The sequence below is a fragment of the Tinamus guttatus genome, unplaced genomic scaffold (assembly GCF_059628265.1).
Source record: "Tinamus guttatus ecotype Peru unplaced genomic scaffold, ASM5962826v1 Tinamus_guttatus_pri_ptg000399l, whole genome shotgun sequence".
NCBI lineage: Eukaryota > Metazoa > Chordata > Aves > Tinamiformes > Tinamidae > Tinamus > Tinamus guttatus.
The window spans coordinates 1,063,062-1,087,103 of record NW_028288933.1 but is presented as its reverse complement, the minus strand read 5'-3'; the positions used below and the strand labels follow the sequence as shown (position 1 = coordinate 1,087,103).

The 24,042-nt window shown below is 40.6% G+C and overlaps 1 protein-coding gene across 3 annotated transcripts in view; it reads left to right on the top strand.

The window, feature by feature from the left end:
• The window catches only part of LIN7A (lin-7 cell polarity scaffold A), a 45,811-nt gene extending 30,568 nt beyond the window's left edge, over nucleotides 1–15,243 (top strand). For 2 of the 3 annotated variants that reach the window (XM_088531202.1, XM_088531201.1), the window contains 4 exons: nucleotides 3,790–3,861; nucleotides 6,198–6,407; nucleotides 11,559–11,765; nucleotides 13,105–15,243. In XM_088531202.1, coding sequence (XP_088387328.1) covers nucleotides 3,790–3,861; nucleotides 6,198–6,407; nucleotides 11,559–11,765 — 489 coding nt within the window. In that variant the 3' untranslated portion in view covers nucleotides 13,105–15,243. The remainder of the gene's footprint in view (nucleotides 1–3,789; nucleotides 3,862–6,197; nucleotides 6,408–11,558; nucleotides 11,766–13,104) is intronic. The other variant, XM_088531200.1, reaches the window with a different exon arrangement.
• Nucleotides 15,244–24,042: the final 8,799 nt, after the last annotated feature.

Sequence of the window (24,042 nt, the reverse complement as noted above, 5' to 3'; positions counted from 1 at the left end):
TGTAGTAACCCCAGAGCGGTTCCCCAGCCTCGCAGCCCAGCGTGTGGGGATGAGGACTGTCGTCACAACACTAAATACCTGCTGCCCTGGCTCCCTAGAGCTCTTGCAGGGAGCAGTAGTGACACATACACCTCTGTGCCTGCAAGGCTTGCGTGGTACAAGGAGGTTCGCTTCCAAGATCAATTTTCAGCTTGCAGTTTCCTCCTCTACTCTTTTCATACTTCTTGTGAACACTGTGGGAGAGCAACTCTAGTTTATGGATACTGCCTGCAGAAGCTGCAAAAGTTTATGCTCTTATGAGTACTTCTTGATGAAAATTTGCATTGTGTGCAGCACATGGAAGTAAGAGGAAAACTGAGATTCTAGCTGCAAAGCTCAAATCCAGGCTGTATGTACAAGCACCTCTGTGCCACATGCTTTTACTTGAGCACCATTCAGCATACAGAAGCTGACAAACTGGGTAGAAATCATGGGAAGAAGAGTGGTTTAATACATCACCAATTTACCTTACAGCTGCAGCATTGCCTCTGAAACACTGCCATGGCCACGGTAGCTCCATCTCTACTAATGAATTGTGGAAGCTGTTTTTCCCAGGCACCAGACCTTCAGTCTGTGTTTGGAGCCTGGAAGCAAATAATTCTATTAAACACCCAGGTAGACTTTTAGACACTTTAAAAAGAAACAGCTGCACATGCAAAATTAGATATGTGGCAATTTTTCAAAACAGTAACATTTATTTTGCTTTTCTTTCTTTAGCTCATTCAGTGCTCTATTTTATTTTTCTCTGTGATGTCAGTGAAAGCCTCCTGCTTATGTTCCTGCAATATTAGTAGAAATAAAAGGGGGAAAGGAGGCAAGAAAGGCTGGGTAGTTATATATATATTTGTATTTATGGACAAATATTTTTAAAGTTAAGTTAAACCTTTGACTTCTTGTTTATCTGAATATTTGCCATTCTTTCTGTTGAAGGAAAGTTAAAATAGAAGCATTTATACTCTTTCTTTTTTGCACACTGAAATGACAAACTGAGTCATGGTGCACTTCAGTGAATCTGATATAATCTGGGATGTCATTCTGAATGATTCAGCTCTCAGGGTTAACAAAGGACATTGTTTTCAAAGACCTCTTAGTAAATATCCTGAAGGAGTTTTTCAGATGCTTATAACTAAACTCTGCACATTTTTCTTGGCCTGTATTGAGTGATATTTTGTCCAAATCATCAAATCTACCATTGATCTTATAGGATATTTTAAAGGTGACATTGTGAGATTCAGGAGGATTGCAGTATGTTAAAAATATAATCTGGAGAGGTACTGGTAATAGTAGACATCAAAGGAAAAGATCCAGTAAAACAATTTACCGAGTACTTGTCCTGTACTGACATACGTGATAAAAACCGTATTCCACTCTAGGAGGATTTAAATGCCACCTTATTTAGTTTGAGAACAAAGAGCATTTTCAGTTATTTGTTTCGTTTGCAGGACGGATGCAAGAGAAAGGATTCTTTGTGCACAGAACATCTCGAGGGTGGGACTGAGAGCAGGGTAGATGAAGGGGGTAGTGGGGCTGCCGGCAAAGTGGCTATTTACAGGCTGTGCTTTTGGGGCATTGTAAGAATGAGCAATTTGAACCAGCAAATTGTTGAAGGGGCTTGTTGGAAGAGGTACAGTTAATCCCTGTACTGCTAAACTTAATAATAAGAAAGTCATTTAGGCTTATGTTTTATCCTCCTTCATCAAAATTATATTAAACATTACATAACCATCAAATAGGAAAATTGGATTTGCTACTGCCTCGAGCAAGTTTTCAGGACTCGTCGCATCTGTTGCTTATAGCGAGAGATCTGACATCCAAGATTTATTTTCCTAGGAACTATACTATAGATATTATCATTGGCAACTGTTTGCAGAGCACATGTTAATTCCATTATCTTTGAGAATTTACAAACGATCATAAGGATTATGTGGCATTATTGATCAGTTTGTCAGATGTTTCTGCGTTGGTTGATTCTTTCATAACATCTGTTGATTTAATCACACATACTGATAGTATTCAGCCAGTATGGAGTTACGTGACAGCAAATAATCACTTGCACATATGATCATCAGCTACCATTTGCGATACATACCTTAGTAGTGAGTATCTTAAAAATCTTCTCAATAACGGTTGCTATATCTGAAATGTGATCTATTCCCAAGACCATTCGATGCCGTAATAGCTCAATATACAATATAGCTAAGCATCACTTGCTTTTAGACATAACAGCCAACCACCACATTTCTAACTGTGCAAGCAGGGGCAGTGCAGACAATCAGCTCTCATGCTTTAAGACAAAGAGGAGTTCATAGGTGTCAAAAATCACAGCATTACCAGTGAGTGGTTCAGTCGTGAGTTTTGAAGTGACAAGTGTTTAATGATTGATTACCACAACCACATGCTCTCACGTAATCAACTCTGTGGTCCCACCATGTAGCACCCAGAGCAAGCATTGAACTGACCTGGACAAGACTGACCTGATCCGTGCAAGGTAATGCTGAGTATGTAGACTCAACCTGTTTTTACAACAGCGTCATCTGATACAAAAATAAAACAGAGATTCTTCAGAGGCTATAAAATATTCTTCTTCTGTACTTTTAAAATTAAGAGCCATATTCTGGGCTCTACTGAAGTCAAAGTGAATTTACCAGTGGAAGCAAGATTTGCTTCACATGAAGGAAGCATGAATTTTTCAGCCTGCTCCCCAGGTCTCTCACTGGACACCACTTTTTTGAATTAAGCCTTTGAAGGGCTTATGTGTGGGTGATATTCAAGTCAAATAATCTTTTGCTGTGCTTTGAAACTGTTTAGTGTATTTTAGATCTCCGAGATCATAATATACTTATCTCTTCCTCTTTTTGCCTTCCTTTTGTATAACACCCCTCAAAAAAGATTTGGGGATCAGTCATCCCAAATATTTTACTATTCTAAGTGTTGTATTGCCATTGTATTTGTTTTATTTTGAAATCAGAACTAAGCTACACGTCTTAGTCCCATTTAAGCATTAGTAGCAATATGTTCATCCATCTATAGTAGCAGGTTCGGGGGGAGAGAGACAGGATTACGACGCCTGATACTGCGTAATAAGTCAACAAGACAGAGGAAGGGGGAGTTTTACCCATTAACAAGTCGAGCTGTTTATAGGCTGATCAAATACAGGACCTGGCACCTTGTCTGCTGAAGGAACATTTACATTATTGAAGAAAGAAGTTTTGACACTTCTCTTAAAATGTGTCTACAGGAGAGACAGAGAGAAATACATTTTGGAAAGTGCGATTGAATCTGCACTCCTTAAGGAGCCCAAGAAACAGATTACTATCAAAGCTAACATACTTCACCTGCAAAGCTTCTCTCTGAGGAATTCAATCTGAGACATAAAGCACGTAAAAGGATAAAATTCCTGATGAAGCAGGTCAGGAAAATGCCCAGGGTAAATCAGCTGCATATAGGAAGAAATTCTGGGACTTAATATTATTAGAAGATTAAACAAAATGTTCTGTTTGTTTGTTTCCATCCTTTCACCTATGTCTTTTACACACTAGCCCATACATTGTATATAGGTGTATTTGCTTTGTTTATGCTTCATTTCATGATAACAGGCCAGTCTCAAGGAATTTTTCACATTTTTCATTATGGACTTAGACCTAGAGAACAACGGTAGTGAGAGGGAAAGGGACAGTCCTGTCTGGGTTAAAATAAAGTCCTTGTTTTGCTTCTGTAATTAATTTCATTTTATTTTTATGAACATTTTAGGTGTATCAATACATGCATGAAACCATAACTGTAAATGGCTGCCCCGAGTTCCGAGCCAGGGCCACTGCAAAGGTAGGACATGTGCAGCTGTTGAGATACGTGTTACCAAAGTGACCTAGTAATTGACTGTGCGCGTGTGTGTTTCAGGTTTTCGTGTGTACACTGTAAGAAAATTTAGACATCAGTGGCAGCCCAGAGTCTAGAACCAGTGCTACTTCCCAGGTAACAATCATAATGGAAAATTTAAACCTTTATGCTGCTTCTGTAGCTTAAGAAAAGAGAATGATTTTATGGAATTTGATGGGTTTTGAGAAATTGGTTTGTGAAAGCAAAGTCTACCTGTAAAAATCAGTATTTCAATGGACTATTTTCCCATACAGCATATCCAGAGGAGTGCAATGATTTGGGAGATAGAAACTAAACGGGCATGTTCCTCTTTAAGTAACGGGAACTGTGGGTATCCAGTGAGGAGCAAGACTGGACAGTGAGAAAAATGGCCTGACCAAGAGACTGCATAGCCGGACGCACGGCCGCTTTTCTTGAAGTGTTGTCTGCTCTGATAAAATACCTTGTCCCTCTGGCCATATGAACCTGCCTCTCTCAGATCCTTAGACCACAATGGCTACGTTACTAATACTACTAAAATGATAATTTTTCTAAGGGAATTCACACAACCAAGAAAGAACATGCCTTATTTGCCACTACTTAGTGTGGTCTGTATTTTAATAATATACATGATTATTCCAAATGGGGAGTCCTGCCATGGCTGTATTTTTCCCATTATCATTTTGCACTCAAGACTGTCTTCTGGGTGATAAAGCAGGTACCGTGCAAAGCAAGTAAACCTTCAAAAGCCACTAAGCTGCTTCAGAGGTAATTATTTATGGTCCTGCTCCTGTGAAATAAGTAACAAAACACCCAGAAATGTTAATGGAACTAAGATCTTTCCTTTATGTATTTGCATTAGGGATTTTTATTTAAAACTACAACGGAAGATGAAGTTTTGGAGTATGTTATAAAGAGATTCCTACATTGTTGTAGAGAAGCAAGACATACAATAGGCAGCAAATAACCTATTATACAGTAAATTGTATTACATTTTTTCTCCTAAATAGTATATTCCTTTCTGAAGGCTATTTTCTGTTTTTAACCTTCTTCCAATTGAAACTTCAAATGAACAATGTGAATTTGTAAGGTCTATGCTACTTTACAGAGAAATGTGTGTATTAGATCTTGGTTGGCCTACACTGCCGATGAACATAGAACTGATTGCTATGTTGTACAGCAAATGGGAGATACCCAACTAGTGTTTGCCATTCTCATTTCTTATTCGTATAGAACAGCAGGGTTACAAAGCAATGTTTCAATATCGCAATATTTCCTGGTTATTTCTGGGCTGTCTGCATTGCATTCTCCTAGTGCATTCATGTCTGATGTAAAATGTATGCATGATGACAAGGTCTGCATGTGCAAGAACATGTAACTGAGAATGATCCATTGTACCACATCATCCACTAGCTTCTAATAAGCATAAGCATTATTAAAGTGCTCAAAAATACTAGTATAATGCAGAATTGTTCTAGCAGTTTGGACTACAAACACATGTTGAAAAGGATAATAGATATTTCTAAAGTTTATTTAATCATACTGAAATGTATAATTAAAGTAGCAAAAAACTTGTAGTGAAAAATGAAATGGGAGATGTAATATTTTCCTGGATGCAAGCTCTACAGTTTGTTACATGCTTTTATTTTTTCCACAATAAGAATATCTAGGATTTTCTAATTGATTTGTAAATCTGTTGTCTCAAGATTTAATTTTCCAGTAAACATTTTGATCCAATTATACTATAAAAACTCATATTCCTATTCCAGGAGTCATTTAGTTTGTGAGACTGCACAATTAGAAATTAAACTTTTAAAAATAAGAGTAACTTTACAGGATACTTTATGCCCCTGAAGAATAGAATAACCAGTCCCATACATCTGAGAGCAGAGGGTTAAGAATTCAGTTTATTCACTTTATTTCAGCTAGGAACAAAGTGTAGGTCACATCATCTTATCTAACTGTAATGAACCTTTTTTCCTGTGGAAAGAAGAGGCGAAGAAGAGGCGCGCGAGGGAGATGAGCACCGCTCAGGCAGGCTTCCTGGCGTCTCCGGCCGGCTCTGCTGCTAACCTTCTGCGTTATCTTTGACGAGCCACCTAAACTCTGTTCCTCTGCTTATCCCCTTATTTCAAAAGCATTGGCATGGAACTTAATTCTTGCAAAGTGCTTTGGGGCAATTAGGGAGAAAGGCAGAATAAGATACTGGAACGTTTTCGTGCTGGTGAGCTGCTCCTGTGGAACAAGCAGCAGAGCGTGTCCATCTTCACAATCAATAGCCGTGTCGCCCTCTTCTCTTCCAGGCCACAGTTGCTGCTTTTGCTGCGAGCGAAGGCCACTCACACCCACGAGTGGTCGAGCTACCAAAGACTGATGAAGGCCTCGGATTTAACGTGATGGGAGGAAAAGAGCAAAATTCTCCTATTTACATTTCTCGCATCATTCCTGGAGGAGTGGCAGAACGGCATGGAGGTCTCAAACGGGGGGACCAGCTACTTTCTGTTAATGGAGTGGTATGTGAAAATTTCGTAGAGCTTTCAACCTCTAGATCTGCATTTTCCTAAGCCTTCCCAGTGCCTTGATTTAAAATGCAGCCAACATGAAATAGAAAAGAATTAACTCTGTGAGAGTCCTTCAGGATGCATTTGGGGTGCTGTGAGGCAAAGCCGTGCAGACAACTTGGTTCCACAACAATTTCTGGTGTAATGGAGGTTGTTAGAAGAGCTTCATTTGCAGTCCATATCACATGCTCAATTTATAACGAAATCATGATTTCCCTAACTGATAATTCCGCAAATTACTTCTGTAGCAGAAAAGTAAAGCTGTTTTTTTCTTTCCTTCTTGTACTTCACAGCCCGCAGTGCATACAGGCCTTTCCAAATCTAGTGATGCCTCAGAGACATTTGTGCCAAAGGTCTTGTGACCTTCAGAGGGTTTGAACACGTATAATCAAATTTAGTAAGAATATCTGCTGCTGATTTGCAGCAGAGGATACATTCCAGATTTCTACCACTGACATTTATCCAGCTATAATATTTTAGCAGTGAAATCAGCAGGGAACATGTACATTCGGTAGAAGGTACATTTCTGCGTGGTCATTTTCATGTATGTAAATACTTTTAGATGGAGTGTTTTGCAGTGGTTTCACTCTGAATATTAGAGTTAAAAAAATTAAAAGGGATATTGGAATAGAGAGAAGATAAAATAAGATCCCATCTATTTGGGTCAAAGGTAAAAAGAGGTTATATTTACTAGATGATTGACAGAATTCTCAAACCTTTTGATGTCAGTGGCATTTAGGCAAATTCTGGGCAGGAAAATAGTGAGCCTTTGAATGTTAAAATATATTGATTTTTGCTCTGTTGTCGCATCTCTTTCATGACATTCTGTTCAAACAATTTCGTGAATGTGCTCTAGAATGTATATTATGCTAATATAGCAGAAAATACACTGCAAAATTCGCAATTGCATGTTTGCACACCAGAAAACTGATTCTGAGGTGCAACAGAAATATTTCTGTGTTCTGAGTCTAAACAACAGAATTTAAAGTATGAATTGCAGTTCTTAACCACTTGAAATAATTAGTGCTTATCAGGAACAGTTCACAAACGAACCTTGGGCTGAATTAAGCCTATACAATATAATTTGTAAAAAGGCAAAAGTTATAGAAATGGTAATTTGTTTGCAGGCAGTTTGAGGTGGAAGGAGAAACAACTAAATTTAACATTGTTCTGTGCGACCAGTTCGTTCTGTTTTTCTCTTATCTGAAGAAAAGCAAACAATATACAGTATGTACAATATAACAGACGGCTTGGCAGCAGGACATGAAATGAAAATGAAATATCTGCAACTTGTTTATGCTCTGAAGTTGGTGGTTATCCAACTTTATAATTATCAACATAAAATTAGAGCTGCATGTTCAGAATCTAGATCCATTATCCCAGCATGACTGGATTGACTGTTCCCTGAGCTGTTCTGTTGGATGTTAAAAAAATTGCTTTCTCATTGTGCTGCCTGGCTGGATTCTCTTACATACTTTTGTCCCACACCCCCTAAAAGTAAAGGAAATTGAAAGCAGGAGGCCTGCAGATGGCTCAGCAAAGGCACTTGCTGATAGCTGTTCATATCTGGCAAAGATCCTGCATATATCAGGTACCTGGGGTGAGTCAGATATAGAAAGACATGCAAAATAAATTTATAATGGCTAATTTCTCTCCCGAGCAGTTGCTTATGGATATCTAATAGAAATATTGTTTCTCAGCTTGTTGGGTAACAGTCAGGTGCTTTTTTTTTTTTTTTTTTGACTTCAAGGGAGCGGATTTTTTGTGTGTTTATCCTTACTGCAATTCTCTATGCCTTGATACAGTAATGATTAGTGTCTCCCTGCACTGTAGCTGCAGTTCTTCCAGTTATTCTGTCTCTACAGCATTTTGTATCACTCTATTTGAGGCAATCTGTCCATGCTTCAGAAGAAATAAATATGTGTATATGTATAAATAAATGCATAAAATCAAAAATTGCATATTAAATCAGGATATGCATTCCAAATATTCATACCCTCTTCTGTATCTCTGCTCTGTATCTCTCTGTATTTTTGACGTGGAAGTGGGATTACACATTTTCAGTCATGCAAATGTATTAAACTGCATGTTTGGTGGGCAGTCTTAAAGCAGCGTGAGTCTCACATCCCCACAATGTTATGGACCAGTGTAATCCCATCAACAGAATCCCCTGTATAGGCATGATTGGCAGCAGCAGGAGTCATTTAGCAGCACAACTTGGTGCAGCTTGTAGACGGGAGAAATCACTTTCCTGGTGTAAACTCTTTCCTCTCCTAGAGGTTTTTTTTTCTCTGCAAGTTCCACAGCTGCAGCTGTGCAGGTAGCATTTGCAGTGCTCTCGACATGCCAGTGTAAGCAGCAGTGAAGTTGTAAAGAGCAGCGACAGGAGTGATGTAAGTGCTGCTGAAAGCTTGACTTCCACTGTTTAGACATGAGATAGATAAGTTTAGAGAAGGCAGATAGTTAGAAGCACTATCCTTTCTTTTGCCTTGGTCATTTCCCCCACTTCGGCTGTGGTTCAGAGCTTTAACCTTAATTCTGTTCAACTGGACTAACTGTTCAAGCCAACGGGATTTGTTTCCATTGACCTGGATAACAACAAAGTCAAATGCTTCATTTCTAATTAGAAAAAGCTGGCTGTAAAGTGAAAGAATACGGCCTGAGGCAAATGGTAATGAAAATAGGCAATCGTGAATTAAATAAAATTTACTAAGTTGTGCGAAGTATTAAAATATATTCCCATGAAGAGCAGATACTCTTACAGTTACCTATTGATGTCAGTTAGAACCAGCCAACTCTTTGAAAACAAATGAATATTTTAGCTACTTCCTGTAAATGTGCTGTACGCAACTTTTTTTTTTTTTTTCTCAGCCTGTTCTGAAAAGCACAAGAGATAATGACAACATGGTGAATATGGTGACATTTCTTCAGAATGTCTGTCACGAGACAAACTGACCACAGGAGGAAAAAGTGACATTCAGAACAATGCCAAGTTTCATACCTCTCCTTTCAAGATGAGAAGTGTTTTCCCACAAACCATTATAACGATTTCACAAAGCAATGAGTTACTAAAAAAAAAAAAAAGTTAGTTACATTAACTGTTTAACTAAATCCCTGGTTATGATCTCCTCTCCTGATATTGAGCAATTATGAGGGAAACATGAGGAAGAGGTTTCAATTGGTATCTACGATAACATCATGAAAGCAGTTTCACAGAACACGCTGCCATCTACAGTTTTCTGGAGCATTGGACATATTCACTGTTTATTATGCAACAATAAGTTCATGTTTTTCTAAATTTGTAATGAAATTCTGTTTTCTCCAAAGTGCTTTTGGGAAGTATTGCTTTTCCAGCAGGTTTATTCCAGTCACTTCTAACAAATCTGATTATCACAGGTCATAATTTTTATGCAAGATTCATGCATACTTCAATTTATGCAAGATTCATGCACATTGGAAGAGATTCATGAGATAATGCTTCAAAAATATCAAATTTCAACAACGAAATGGATATTTACCTCAAGGTTTCCTCCATTTCTGGTAATCATTTCAGCACCTGAAATGACATGTATTATTTCTCCAAGTTGCATAGACATTTTCGGAAGCATCTTACATTTCTGCAGAAACACTTGAGAGCAGTCAGTTGATCCAGCCATAAAATAAATGTTTGGATTCATATGTTAAAGGACATTTAAGAGGAGATAGGAGAATACACAGAAAGGTGATAAGATTGAATTGTGTAGTGTGTGCTGTTTGTGTAGAAGTGTACCATGTTTGCTTTTTGTAGCTGTTATAGCATAATTTCTAACTCATAGCTTGCCACAGCACACACAATTCTTATTCAGTCTTCTTACCCAGTGCTACTGATAGCCAGTGCTCATACTCATAGAGGTGAAAATAGAATTTTCTTCTAACATCTGACAGTTGCTGTAACAATGCCAAATTATTCTTTTAGTATGAATTGAATTTCAAATATTTTGAATGCTGCTGCTTCTTTTTCAAGGCCTATGCATGTAGTTTCCATAAGAGTTTTAAAATACAGCATGTAGTATAACTTTAATTTCTTACTTTACGTAGAAAGAAAATGATTTATTTTTTAAATAGTTTAAGATCCATTTGACAATCTCAGTTTTGAGGGTTTTCTTCTGTACAGGGACAGTTTTGTTTGTTGGAATATATCTTACAACATATGTGGGCTATCATTAAAAAACTTACACTTTCTCCAGAGGTGCCAAACAATCTGCATGCCTGAAAAGCACTCCAGTCAAGCCATTGAATGGAAACCATTAAACACTCTTTTTGCAGCCAAACTATCTCCCTTTTGGGGAGCTTTACTGTTTAAAACAATGTTAGCATACAAATAAGAGCTTGAACCCCCAGGGAAAACATTTGATTTCACTGCAGATACCTTACTATAAACCATTCTCCAGAAGAGGGAAAATAGCTCTGTAAGCAGGAACTTGAAATGTTTCAGTAGTGTTTGACTGCCTACAGCTAAGCAGATATTCCCAATATAGAGCCAGTATCGCATACATGTAAAGTGCTTGAGTGACCCCACGAGCTTTTAACACACAAGATACCCCAGAAATGCTGGGCATCTTCACACTTCTGCAGTAAAGCAAATGCTTAATTTCTACATACGGAATCCATACAGTGATAGGGATAAGAAGGGAAAGGGTCATTTCAAACTTGCAGTTCTTTCACTTCTTACCAACATTTAAATCAGGTTAGTTGTTTACAGGAATCCACTTTTTGCATCTTTCAAACAGGTTAGTTGGGTTTTTACTGCAGGAGATATTTTTTACATTATTTTTCTTTGCATGAAGCTTAGAGAGTATTTCCCCACTTTTTCACACAGATCAGAAATAAGGTTTATATGCAATCATCTAAAGCAGATTCATTGGGTTATTGGTTTAAAATGTGAATGTTCTCAATACCACAGAAATTTTATTTAATTGTACACTTTCCCTTAATGGTCCCTTGAAAAATCTAAATTATGTAAATGTCTTAAAACCCTAACAGCCTTTCTGTGGCAGCTAGCATAGAAAGAGGACAAAACCCCACATCAAAACAGCATTTTGATTGTTAATTCCTTGCTTTCAGAGCGTGGAAGGAGAACACCATGAGAAAGCCGTGGAGCTCCTGAAGGCAGCTAAGGATAGTGTAAAGCTGGTGGTTCGCTACACTCCCAAAGTGCTGGAGGAGATGGAGGCTCGTTTCGAAAAACTGAGAACTGCACGACGCCGGCAACAGCAGCAACTGCTGATTCAGCAACAGCAGCAAAGCGCACAGCAAAATCATATGTCGTAGGTGAGAGTATTCAGTGCTCTTCTTTAAAGCCCCGTGCGTGCCAAGAAGGGCTGCTGAGCACCCGCTGCAGCGTGGTAACGAGTGCTCGCTCTTTGGTACATTCCTGTGTGCTCTGTCCCGAGAAAAATGCATTCTGAAAATAGATGAAAGGCCTTCCGAATTCTGGAGGTAATTTCCAAGTGAGAACCCAGAAATCAATACTCACTATGTATGCAGCTTTCGCATATGCGCAAACAAGACTCCGTAAGCAGTTTATATTCCCCCCGATCACTCCTAAAAAAACAGAGCATTTGTAAGTAAGAAGAAGGTGTGACCAGATTTAGACATATTTTAATGTCTTTTCACTACTCTGTTACTAGTGTGAACTGAACATTTAGATTTACTGCTGTTAACATGAAGAGAAGTCTCTCTAGTCCATTCCCTGCTCCAGGAAACCCAAGCTCTGTGTTTCCTCTGCAGGGAATCCACAAGTACCTACTTCTTATCTACAGTTTGGTAGGGAATATTTCATTCACGCTAGCCTTATGCTCAGTATTACAGTAGCTTCCAAGAGGCTTCCAAGTTCTCCCGTATAGTCAAAACAAACGGCATACAAAGTACAAAGATACCAAAGCCCAGATTCTCCACGCAGGCGCTTCTGAAATCAGTGAGAAATCACCTGGATACATATATGGATATGCTGAATTTCTCCAAAGGAAATGAAATACAATGAGTATATACTAAAGCAAGGGATTAAGTCCTGATCTTCCTATCTCTTGCCAGAGGTTCCCAAAACAGGATGGTTGTATCATTAATAGTCTGCAAGGGACTCAGAAGGTCCCCAAATGGCACAAGATCAGAAATGGAAGCTTTCAATGATGCTTTCATTGTTCTTAATGTCGGCACTGATCTCTGTGACAGATTGACAGATATGTGTATGTGTATATATACAGAGAGAGATCTATAGATAGATAGATAATGTAACAGCTTATAAAACATCTGTCCTGTGACCCTTAAAATTCCAAAATCTGCTGGTGGGATCTGAATCTTTTAGGGCTTCAAATCAGAAAAAAAAGATGTAAAAGGTGATTTTTCATAAAATAAGTTTTGATTGTCAGCCTAAAATAGAACCATTGCAGAAGACAAACAAAAATGGAACAATATCACATAACAGCATTTTATATTTTCACTTACACTAAAACTTTTCCTTAGCAAGTCAGGCATTTTTCCTGATTGAAAATTACTCTTTAAACTGAAAGAAAAAAAAAAAAAAAAGCAGACAGATACAACCAGCATCTTAATTCCTCAATTCCTTATATTTACTCTGAAAAAAAAAAATGCGTGTTTTTTTCAATTCTAGGTTATTCTCAAAGAAAAAAAAGGCATAGATCAAGAGTTCAGTAATCAAGCAATTGGAGCTGTGCTTCAGTATTCCAGCAAACGGAAACAACCACAGGAACACAAAACAGAATTCATCTGGAGAATGTGCAGTGTAAGAATAACTTAGTAGGACAGCCGGATAGAGGGCACTTCGTTACATGGCTGTTCAGAACACTGCGGTCACAGTTACCCAGCTGTGCCTCTGTTCCCAGCAAGAACAGAGAAGTGGTAAGTAAACTCTATAAAACAGAAGTCCAGGGCTTCCAATAATTCTGTTTGGGCTAATCTTGCACTCCTTACTTGACAAATTGGCTTTCTCTGGTCAGTAAGAGTTTTGCTTAAGGAGCTCAAGATTGGCTGCATATGGGGATGGAACCTTTCCCTACAGTTATCTCCAGAGATGAACAACGACATCAGTTCAAGATTTTGCCACAGACATCAAACTCATACATCACACTTTGTACTATATGTAGAGTAGTTTTAACCTAACTTACTGTTTATAATTTTCAATTTTTTGCTCTGAAAATAGCAATTTACTATATTTATAAAGTATTCCATTTGTAGAAGCAATTGGCTTTTTACTCTTGGTGTTTCCATATATTTTATTATGCATCAACAGAGTGAGAAAGTTTTAGGTCAATTATAATTTTATTAGTAGTAAAGTTAGGGAGTCCTAGAACTGTATTTTTAAATGTAGGTATTGCTTGTATCTATTATAGCTACTATTCAGAAATCTATAACTGGATATATTATATATTTATTCCATAAAGTATTTATTGTAAGAATGTACCTGTTAGAGAAGTAGGGTCTTTGCTGAGCATGTATTGCAAATGTAGTAAGCTGATGTTAGCAAAAGACCAAGCTTTGTTTGACAGATATTCCTGTGATAGCATAATAATCTCAGCTTTTCTGTATTAATTTATTTTCCAGTCTAATGTTAATATATTTTAGAGAAGAGGAAATGTAAGTTGTTTCTTTTAAGTCTGGCACATTACCATATAAATCAGTTTGAAGTTATGGTTTTGAACTTTCTTTTAATCGAACCAAATTGGAATGTAAAACCAAAATACATAATTAAGTTCTTAAGTTTATGTATCTGCTTTTCCAAAGAAAATAGTCAAAGCTGGAAGGCTATAAATATCATCTATTTTTGAGTGATGAGAAACACTGAAGCCCCACATTCCAATAAGTAGTCATTCAAAGCATGTCTTCTCTGCTACATTAGAGAAATATGGAGGGGAAAACAGCGTAGGGGAGAACCCTACAACCCTTGCATATTGAAAACTTTGACTGACGTCAGTGAAAGCTGAGCAGCATGAGGAATGCAGAAAAGCTCTGAACTGGTGTTCTGGTTGTGAACAAAACCAGAAGCAACAATGAATGATTGCCTCTTCAAATATTTTCAAAAAAAAAAATCCTTTCAATTTCTTGAAGGATCAATTCTCAAATAGAGGCAAAGCACAGCAGGGGAGAGTGTTACCGTGGCTTAGGTGAAAAAAACAGTGTACAAATTAGCCACCAGTCTTGACAGTGTTTGTATAGTATAAGTAGCCATTGAAAGGAAATTCTCATATTTTTAAAACCAAATGGCATAAATACTCCCAGAGAAGAGTCATTTTATACAGAGAAGTAATTCTATCTGGTGTTTTTTGGCGACAATATCAGTTAAGACAGTGGGCCTGTCAACACTGCCAGAAGTAAAAATGAAATATATTGTATTGTGCTCTGCGCGGTGTCTTTTTATACTTAATAAAATTGTATGTACCTATTTTAAAGCTATATTCTCAGCAACCACCTCTGTTAATACTGACAGTATACGAACTGTTATCATAACTGCATATAACTGTACTGTATCTCAGCCTTATGATTTGAGTTACTCTGACTGATATTCCCTGTCCTCTCAGAGGCCGAGTGTTATTCACATGTAGTAAGCCCACTGTACTGCATTTTTCTTAACTGCCTTTCCACATCCTCCCCTCCTCTTCCTCACAAAATTTAGGTTTGATGGAGTGGAATGTGCTGATTAATAAATGTCAATAGTAGAATGTTATTCATATAGAGAAGCGTATCAGATTCATTTTCATATGTTATTATTCAATAAATTATTTATGCACAGTAATGTAAACATTCCAGTCTCTGCCAACACTTAAAAGTAAGACGAAAGAATACAAGTAGCATACAACTGGGAATACATGTGAGGCAGAAGCAGGGAGAAGGAACTCTTCCAAGGTACACTTTGATGCCCGTTACTGACCGTGGAGATCATTAAAAGGTGTAGCTGCTTAACAACAAAGTACCTCTCTGTCTCTAAATCAGACACGTACATTTAGTTACAGACGTTCTCTTCATCTGTGATTCCAGTGTCTTTGGTCCTGATGCAGTGAGGCACACGTGCATTGCTGAATTAGGATCTAAGAGAAGGGCAGGAGATGTGCAGGAGATATACCTCTTTGTGCATTATATTTGAATTCATTGGCATTTCTAGCATTAGCTGTTTCAGTACACAAAGTTGATATCCCTTCAGTTGAATTAGTGAATAGCTTTGCTCACATTTACCTTTGGGCCCCCATATATGTTTCTCTGCATTGGCTGCAAATTGAAGTAGAAGATTCAAGAAATCTTTCCTATCTCTTTGTTGCAAGAACCGAAGTGGTGTTATGTGATTTCTATGATCGCTTTCATCCTGCCCAGCTATGCCAAAGATCCAGATGTAGAATCTGGTAAAGATAGACATATTCAGAGGTGCTGACGTTTATTTTCTGAAGCTGATGCGTCTGCTGTGCTAGGTATAGTTTCTATGATTGTGGCATCTTATCTGCCTGGCATTTTTCAGGGGATTGATGGATTACATTATACACATTCAAGATGTATTTCAGTACAGGATGAGAGGTTGTGTTTCAGAAAGCAGAAATTCTGGGGAAACAAGTACTGGGTGATAAAAGGCTGGATAATCGCCAAACAATCTACTATTGCAGAACTTTGTACCGGAGGACTGGAAGAAAGCCAATGTCATGCCAGTCTTCAAAAAAGGCAAGAAGGAGGACCCAGGCAACTACAGGCCAGTCAGCCTCACCTCCGTTCCCGGAAAAGTGATGGAACGGCTCATACTGGCTGTTGTCTCCAGGCGGTCAAGAAGGTGCTCAAGAGTAGTCAGCATGGATTCACCAAGGGGAAATCTTGCCTGACTAACCTGATAGCCTTCTATGATGAAATGACCGGCTGGATAGACGAGGGGAGAGCGGTGGATGTCGTCTATCTTGACTTCACCAAGGCTTTTGACACCGTCCCTCACAACATCCTCCTGGGCAAGCTCCAGAAGTGTGGGATACATGAGTGCACAGTGAGGTGGATTAGGAACCTGCTGGATGGCAGGGCTCAGAGGGTGGTGATCAGCGGTGCAGAGTCTAGTTGGAGGCCTGTAGCGGAGTCCCCCAGGGGTCAGTCCTTGGTCCAGTCCTGTTCAATTTATTCATCAATGACCTGGATGAAGGCACAGAGTGCTCCCTCAGCAAGTTTGCTGATGATACCAAACTGGGAGGAGTAGCCAATACCCCACAGGGCTGCGCTGTCATCCAGAGGGACCTGGACAGACTGGACAACTGGGCGGTGAAAAACCTCATGCAGTTCAACAAGGCCAAGTGCAAGGTTCTGCACCTGGGGAGGAATAACCCCAGACACCAGTACAGGCTGGGGACCGACCTTCTGGAGAGCAGCTCTGTAGAGAGGGACCTGGGTGTCATGGTGGACGACAAGCTGACCATGAGGCAGCACTGTGCCCTCATGGCCAACAAGGCCAATGGGATCCTGGGGTGCATTAAGAAGAGCGTCTCCAGCAGGTCGAGGGAGGTGATCCTGCCCCTCTACTCAGCCCTGGTGAGACCGCATCTGGAGTATTGTGTCCAGTTCTGGGCTCCACAGTACAAGACGGATGTGGAGCTGCTGGAGAGAGTCCAGCGCAGGGCTACAAGGATGATCAGGGGCCTGGAACATCTGCCCTATGAGGAGAGGCTGAGGGAGCTGGGCCTGTTCAGCCTGGAGAAGGGAAGGCCGAGAGGAGGCAGTGAGGAGGATGAGGATGGTGCTGGCCTCTTTTCACTGGTGGCCACTGACAGAACTAGAGGAGACAGCTGGAAACTGAAGCATCAAAAGTTCCACAGGAACTTAAGGAAGAATTTATTGACAGTGAGGATGACAGAGCCCTGGAACAGGCTGTCCAGAGAGGTTGTGGAGTCTCCTTCTCTGGAGATCTTCAAAACCCGCTTGGATGCAGTCCTGTGCCACGTGCTCTAGGTGACCCTGCGTGTGCAGCGGGGTTGGACTAGATGATCTCTAGAGGTCCCTTCTAATCTTAAGCATAAAAAAAATAAAAAAAGCTATGTCCAGGAGAGCGATGGGATTCTTGCCTATATAAACAAGGGATTATCAATGAGAATTAATACTATTCCTGCATAAACATTAATGAGACCATTTCAATAGCCACTGTTGAAGAGAACAATATTAAGAGTTTCAAAATCATATGCCATATTCTGGGATAGTTTGTAAGAATGTGCTACATGCTGCAAAATAATGTCTCTTCACGAGAAGGTCAAGACATGAATTAGAGATGTGTTCAAACCAACTTGCTAGCAGGCCCAAGCTCACCCTGCTTGTCTGCCAAGCAGATGCCTCTTTGTGCCCTGAGCAGCACGATGATTTAGATCCACACTTGATGGATTTACTGCCTCTGCCTTCAGCTGTCGAAGAGCAGGTTGCAGAGCTTAAGCTGATTGTTTCCGTGGTCAGTGCGAGTCAGACTCATCCCCAGAATGTGATTCATTCCACCTCTCTTTGACGTCTCTCTTAAAACAGGATAAGCCACCCTTTAAAAAGGCTTATAAGCAGAGTGATGGTCTAAAACCAGCCTAAACTGTCAGGTTGGAGTAGGTAATGGCTTAGGTTGCTTTTGCTGCTTCTTTCACACGTAGCTTCCTAAAAATAAAAATAAAAAATCCATCCCACTATGTTTGAATTCCCTAGTCTACAATCTCTGCCCACATAGTTCAGATGACTAATAGGCCTTACACATTGTCAGTTCTGTGAGGTGGTTCCTGTTGTTATAGCTGCCTCATTCAGGTGGGGGAGTTTCTGCAGTTTCCCCAAGTGAAGACAGCAGGTGCAGAAATGCTTCATCACATTCACAACATAAAAATATGCAGTAATTCTGAGAGGAATTTAAGAGCTCCCATTCCACCACAGAGTTACTCCAGCTCTACCACTGCTCCTCTTACCCCAGCTTTTTCTTAGCCAGGTGGCTTGTCCACAAGTGACCTCCTGCACAGGCCCTCAGGCAGGTGCAGCCTTGAGGCTTTGCCTCATCCCAGGGGCCTCTTTCTCCAAGCTCTCCATATCCATCAGCCACCCTGCTATCCCCCCTGTATTCAACTGTGTTTATTCCCACACACAAAAGACTTTAACTGCACTTCAGAAGTAGAGAAAAAAATATTTTGAGGGTTAAAAAAGGCAGACTAATCCTAGAGAAAATGGTTATTTGATTGCCCCTCTTGCCTCAATTGTCTCCTCTTTGGGTCATGTATTTCACTTTTAACTCAACAGCGACAGAACAGCGTGCGCAATGCCCCTATGTGGAGCAGCCACGCACCTTTCTGCCCTGTGGTGGAGAAACGGATCTGCCCCTTGCGTGGAGGTGAGGGGCCCCTGGGCCTGCTCGGGTGCGCGGCGCAGCGAGTCCCGCGCGCGGCGCATGCGACGCTTTCAGCCCCGGCCGCAGGAGATGCAGCAGGCCCGGCGCACGCACCTCTGCCTCACCCAGGAGGTGGAACCCGCGGCGACAGCCGGACATGGACCTGAAGCCTCCAGCCATCCCATCCACACAATGTCAGTAATGCTAGAAGGACATCTAATAAGCAGCATTTCATTGGCTTCAAAAATCTGAGCAAAAGCAACTTGTCAAGCAATGAGAAGCCAAAGAAAGCACCTTCCTTAAACTTATAAACACACAGAGGTGTTTTCATATCCCACATAGCTTCCTGCTTTGGGTGCAGAATATTGCAGCACCAGCTTTCAAGCTTCAGGTTTGTGCGTACCCAGGCTTACCTCACACATCATGGTAGCCATATGGATAGAAAGCAAAGACAGCCTGCACCTCCGTGAACTTGACAGGGCTATGGCAGCCCCCAGAATGAAACAGGACAGAGAGGGGCTCACACAGGAATTAACTCAGGCTAAAAAGTGGGGTGCTGGCTCATTTTATTCTTCACCTTTTTTGTAACATTATCTACCTCGCTATTTTGTATTACACTGAGTACTGCAGTATCACTACTTTGTTCCAAAACACGTTAGATTTGTTTCCCCCTCGTGCACAGGAGCTTTACAGTTCTGCTGTACAAAAATAGCTACCTATCCTCACATATTTTTGGGTATATTGGGGGCTACATGCATTTGTAGGTTGTCTTTCACATCTAATTTGCTTCAGCTGGACAGTGACAAGCTCTCGGTTGAATAAATACGTTAAGAGAGACACCTAGTGCTTAGGGATGTTCATAGCATCTTTATCTAATCCAGTATCATCGCCACTGGAGTTTGTTTTCTACTGACATTAAAAATGCAGATACACACAGATGTATGCAACAATACTCACTCCAAATATTTCCAAGCAATTCACAGCGACAGGGCAATTCGAGGAAGTTTCCATATAACATTATAATAACACATGAGCAACACCTGGTGTGCTTACGGTGGAGGATACCGGTATCACTTGCTTTCACAGAGGAACTTGCCAAAAATACCCACCAGTTGGGTTTGCCTGTAGCTGTGATTTTCTCAGAGATGCTGACAGTCTGCACCACCACCTGGAAGCACCTTCCCCGAGCAGCACCCAAACACAGTCCCAGGTCACTAGATGCAGCTGTGCCACAGACCAGCATCTTACTGCTCCCCTTCTGGACAGTCTGCACTTCTCTTTCCCACCTGAGGTCTTACCAAGGGTTTGATATTCAGACTTCAAAAAGGGGATCTTTTTCTTAAAAAGAGCTTTTATTTTTAACCTAAAAAGCTTAAAGTCCCAGGCAAAGCCCAAAGCCTATTTTGACTACGTACATTTTGACAGGCTAAAAGCTTCAAATAATATTTCAACATCCGTAAGCAAGTCTCCTACTGAGACTGGCAAGGATTTTTTCCCTTGTCACCAGCCAAATCTAGCATGAACACCTTAAATCTGAATGGAGCAAGGATGCAAGAAACCTGTTGCTGGCTCTAATGCTAAGCTCTGCACGTGATTCAGCAGATACTGAGGAGCTTCCTTCCAGATTCTCTGTTGAACTGTTGAAACCTTGAAGAGCTGTCTGCATAAGAGCCGGTACATCTCAGAAACATTATTTAGAAGCAGTCATCTTATGTCATCCTTGACTTCTCAGGAGTAATACTGATCTGTCTTATGAAGGAGGTGACTGTAATCTTAAAGCCAATTTGCTGGGCAAGCCAACGGTCACGGGATGGCAACACCCAAAGCTGGAAGGAGAACAAGAGGACAGAAGGGAAGCCGCAAAGCTCAAATTAGATGATGATTTGACAAACATCTTTGTAAAAATAACTGTTGAAGTTGCTTAAGTGACTCAGAAATCAGTCACAACACCAAATTTTTTTTTCCAGAGTGACCACTGTCTGTCAGTGAGATTCATCACAGCAAGCTTCAGCTGGCTGAAATCTAGGTATCTGCTGTAAGCCAAGTGTAACCCTCTGTAGCTAGTGGAGGGAATGGTCATCTCCAAGGGCTGATTCATCTCACCTATGTGAAGGTTTAGTGGCACAATATACATTCTTTTCCAGTTAAGACAGTGGAAGAAGCTTCTACTCACCCTTCTCCCTCTTTTCCCTCTACATTGCCACACTTTATTCCCACCCCAGAAGCGCAGCTTTATGCATCGTCCTTTGAAGCAGCATAAAATCCTTCTCTCACCTTTCCCACAGAAAGTACTGTGGTTTCTGGTTTCTTCTTTTGCTTGTAGGAAATTCCTATTCCCGACTTGTCACTAAAGAAAATGCATTGGGTAGTTACATCTCAGATACCTATCTCAAAATTATTTACGGGAAGTGCCTGTTTTTCTTTGTACGCTAGAAAGGGAACCTAGACAAACAGGTCAGACAGGAAGCCAAAATTTTAGATATTCTGTAATGTGTCAGCCCAGCTGATGGCAGCACAGAAATGTTTATCACCTAGACAGTAATAGCACAGCAGCCAAGCAAAGTAACTGCCTGCTTGAAGTGAATGGGCAATAACCAAGACAAAGAACCATGTCTACGCATGGTCTCTGACATACGGACTTTATCGAAGCAACAATTGCTATGAATATAATTCTGGAAAACTGCACGCTACCTGGCTATAAAGCCGCCTGTCACTCTTTGGTTTTGCGAGGACAGAAGATGAGGGTGATCCTACGAGCTGCAAACAAGAAGTTAGCCAGTCTGGCAGTCCATCACCGAAGAACGGACGATGCGGCAAGCGTGGTGGTGAGCGCCCCCATGGCTCCCTTCCAGCAGCTTGGAGCTTCCTCAGGAAGTCCTTGAACCAAAAGTCACTGCTGTCGTATTTAGTAGCCCTTGATGAGTTTCTCTCACATTAATTTTTCTAATAGCTTTCTGAAGCAAGTTAATTTCATCATCCAGACGTGCTGCAGTGGAAAACACACACCATGTGAGTACCATTTCCTTTAGTTTTGAACCCATACATTTTCTGATTGCATTGGGACAGGTATTGAACAGTCATTCCTTTGGGACCAGGATATGCTTTCCCATAGCACTCACAGACTTCTCATGCTCTTATTTTTATGGAGGTCTTTCTAAGGCAGAAACACATTTTCCCTGGGTCATTGCTCTCCCAATGATAGAGAAATGATAAGGGCCAAAAACAAAGCAACAGTTCCAGCTTGCTCTGCAACCTATATTCTTTGTGGAGAAGCCATCCTGTACTCTTGGCCCATACTTACTGCCTTTCTCTGAGCCCTTTCCCTTTCTGCTGCACAAGTTATGAGATGGGAGTACTAGGTGGGAGTACTAGACATGTATATGTAGAATTAGGGCACACCGAGGTTTCTATAATTGAGTGATTTTTTTCTTGTTCATTATTTATTTCTTCATAATTCCTAACATCTAATTTGCTTCTCTGATCTCTATAGGCACTGAGTGCATTTTTTTTTCACAAACCATTTATTATAACCCTGAGATCTCTTTTCTGAGTGGCCGTTGGTACCAAAGCATCCACAAATTTGTGTGTGAACTTACGGGTGTTTTTATTTTGCATTTATCAAGACTGACTTTCGTCTGCCATTTTAACACCCAGTCACTGGGTTTCTTACAGCCATTTCTTATTTTTATTACCCTGATTTATGATATCAGTAAATGTTGTCTCCTTGCTATTATCACCTTTTTTGAGATTATTTATGATACACAGTACAGAGCCCTGCAGGACTCCACTGGTGACTCTGTGACAAAAACTAGTCTGTTACTTCTACCTACCTCCTCTTTGCTATCTATAGGAATCCTCTCAAGCCTTTTCCTTGCAAAAATAATCAAATAAGAGGATTTCTGTACTACTTTTGGTAAAGTTTTAAATGCTGTCTTTTTATTACATGTTGTTAATCATGTATTTAATTTTCCTAAATTGCTGAAGAGCACATCTATATATTTCAGTGACTGCTTTCCTAATTGCAGTAGAATTTAAGGCTTATATAAAACCTTCTAGATTTTTTTTCTTGTTCTACCTCTTCCCTTGCCAGGTATGTTTTATGTCCCCGCTCCAAGTTTGAGAATAGCTGATACAGGGAGTTTAGGTGATCAGCTTAGGATTGTTGCTTCTAATAGCCTTAAGACAGAGATTCTTTTGGAGTGCATATCCTCTTAGGCACACAGACTTGGGGTATCTTGAAGGAAAGGCAATATATGAAACAATTTTGGAGAATCAAAATTTCAAATTCTCATGTTTTGGTACTTAAATCCTCCTTTCCATACATGCATCCTATTTCCGCATTAGGAGAAGCTGGCAACACATTTTCTTTGCTCTTTTACCAGGCAAGGCAATTTTTGTCCTCTGCCCACTGTTTAGCACTGTCCCAGCCATGACATGACAGTGTTAGGCCTCTGCAGTCCTGCATGCTTTTAAGGCAGGCTTCAAAGGCCCTCTGCCTGGCACCGAGTCATCTTTTAGTTTCCCGCACAATTTGGAAAAGAAGATGTGTTAAAAAATCACATACTAAACAAACCAGCTCCCTGTATTTCGCATGGGTTTTGCTTGTGTATTGGGAATTTCCCTCTGTTTGCTATTTGCAAAGCAACAAAAGCAAACAAAAAGAACGAGTCTTGCTAACAGACTGAGAGAAACATGGCCAAAAGAACTAAGGAATCGTTTTATCAAAACCTGAGCAAAAACAAAAGCAAACATTTATGTTGCCAAAAAATATTCACTTACCTCCTAAATTCCGGCAAGTGCTTTGAGGAAAACGAGGAAAAAAAAATGCAGTCACCATAATTACAACCCAAAGCCACCACATGTCGTTAGGAACACGCTCGTGTGGCTGGTGACGCCTCAGTGCCGGACACGCGCTGCTCCCTGTTGCGCTGTCCGTGGGCCGGCTCGTGCTTCCCGCAGTGCCCGCTGCCCAGCGGGTGTCACGGTGCCGAGGGCCGAGATGTCCCAGCTGGGCACGGAGCCTCCAAGGCCTCTCGGCTGCGCGAGATGCACCAAGGCGATTGCCGCAGGAGCACAAACGCGGTGCGGCCCCACGGCAGGGCCAAGGCTCCCCTGCAGCCCCTGCAGGCGCCACGGGGCCCTGCTCTCCAGCCGAGCTGCACTCCCACTATGTGATATGTGTAAGCTAAAGGGTTTGGGGTGCCCCTGCTAAGAAAACGGAACGCATTCGAGCAGGAT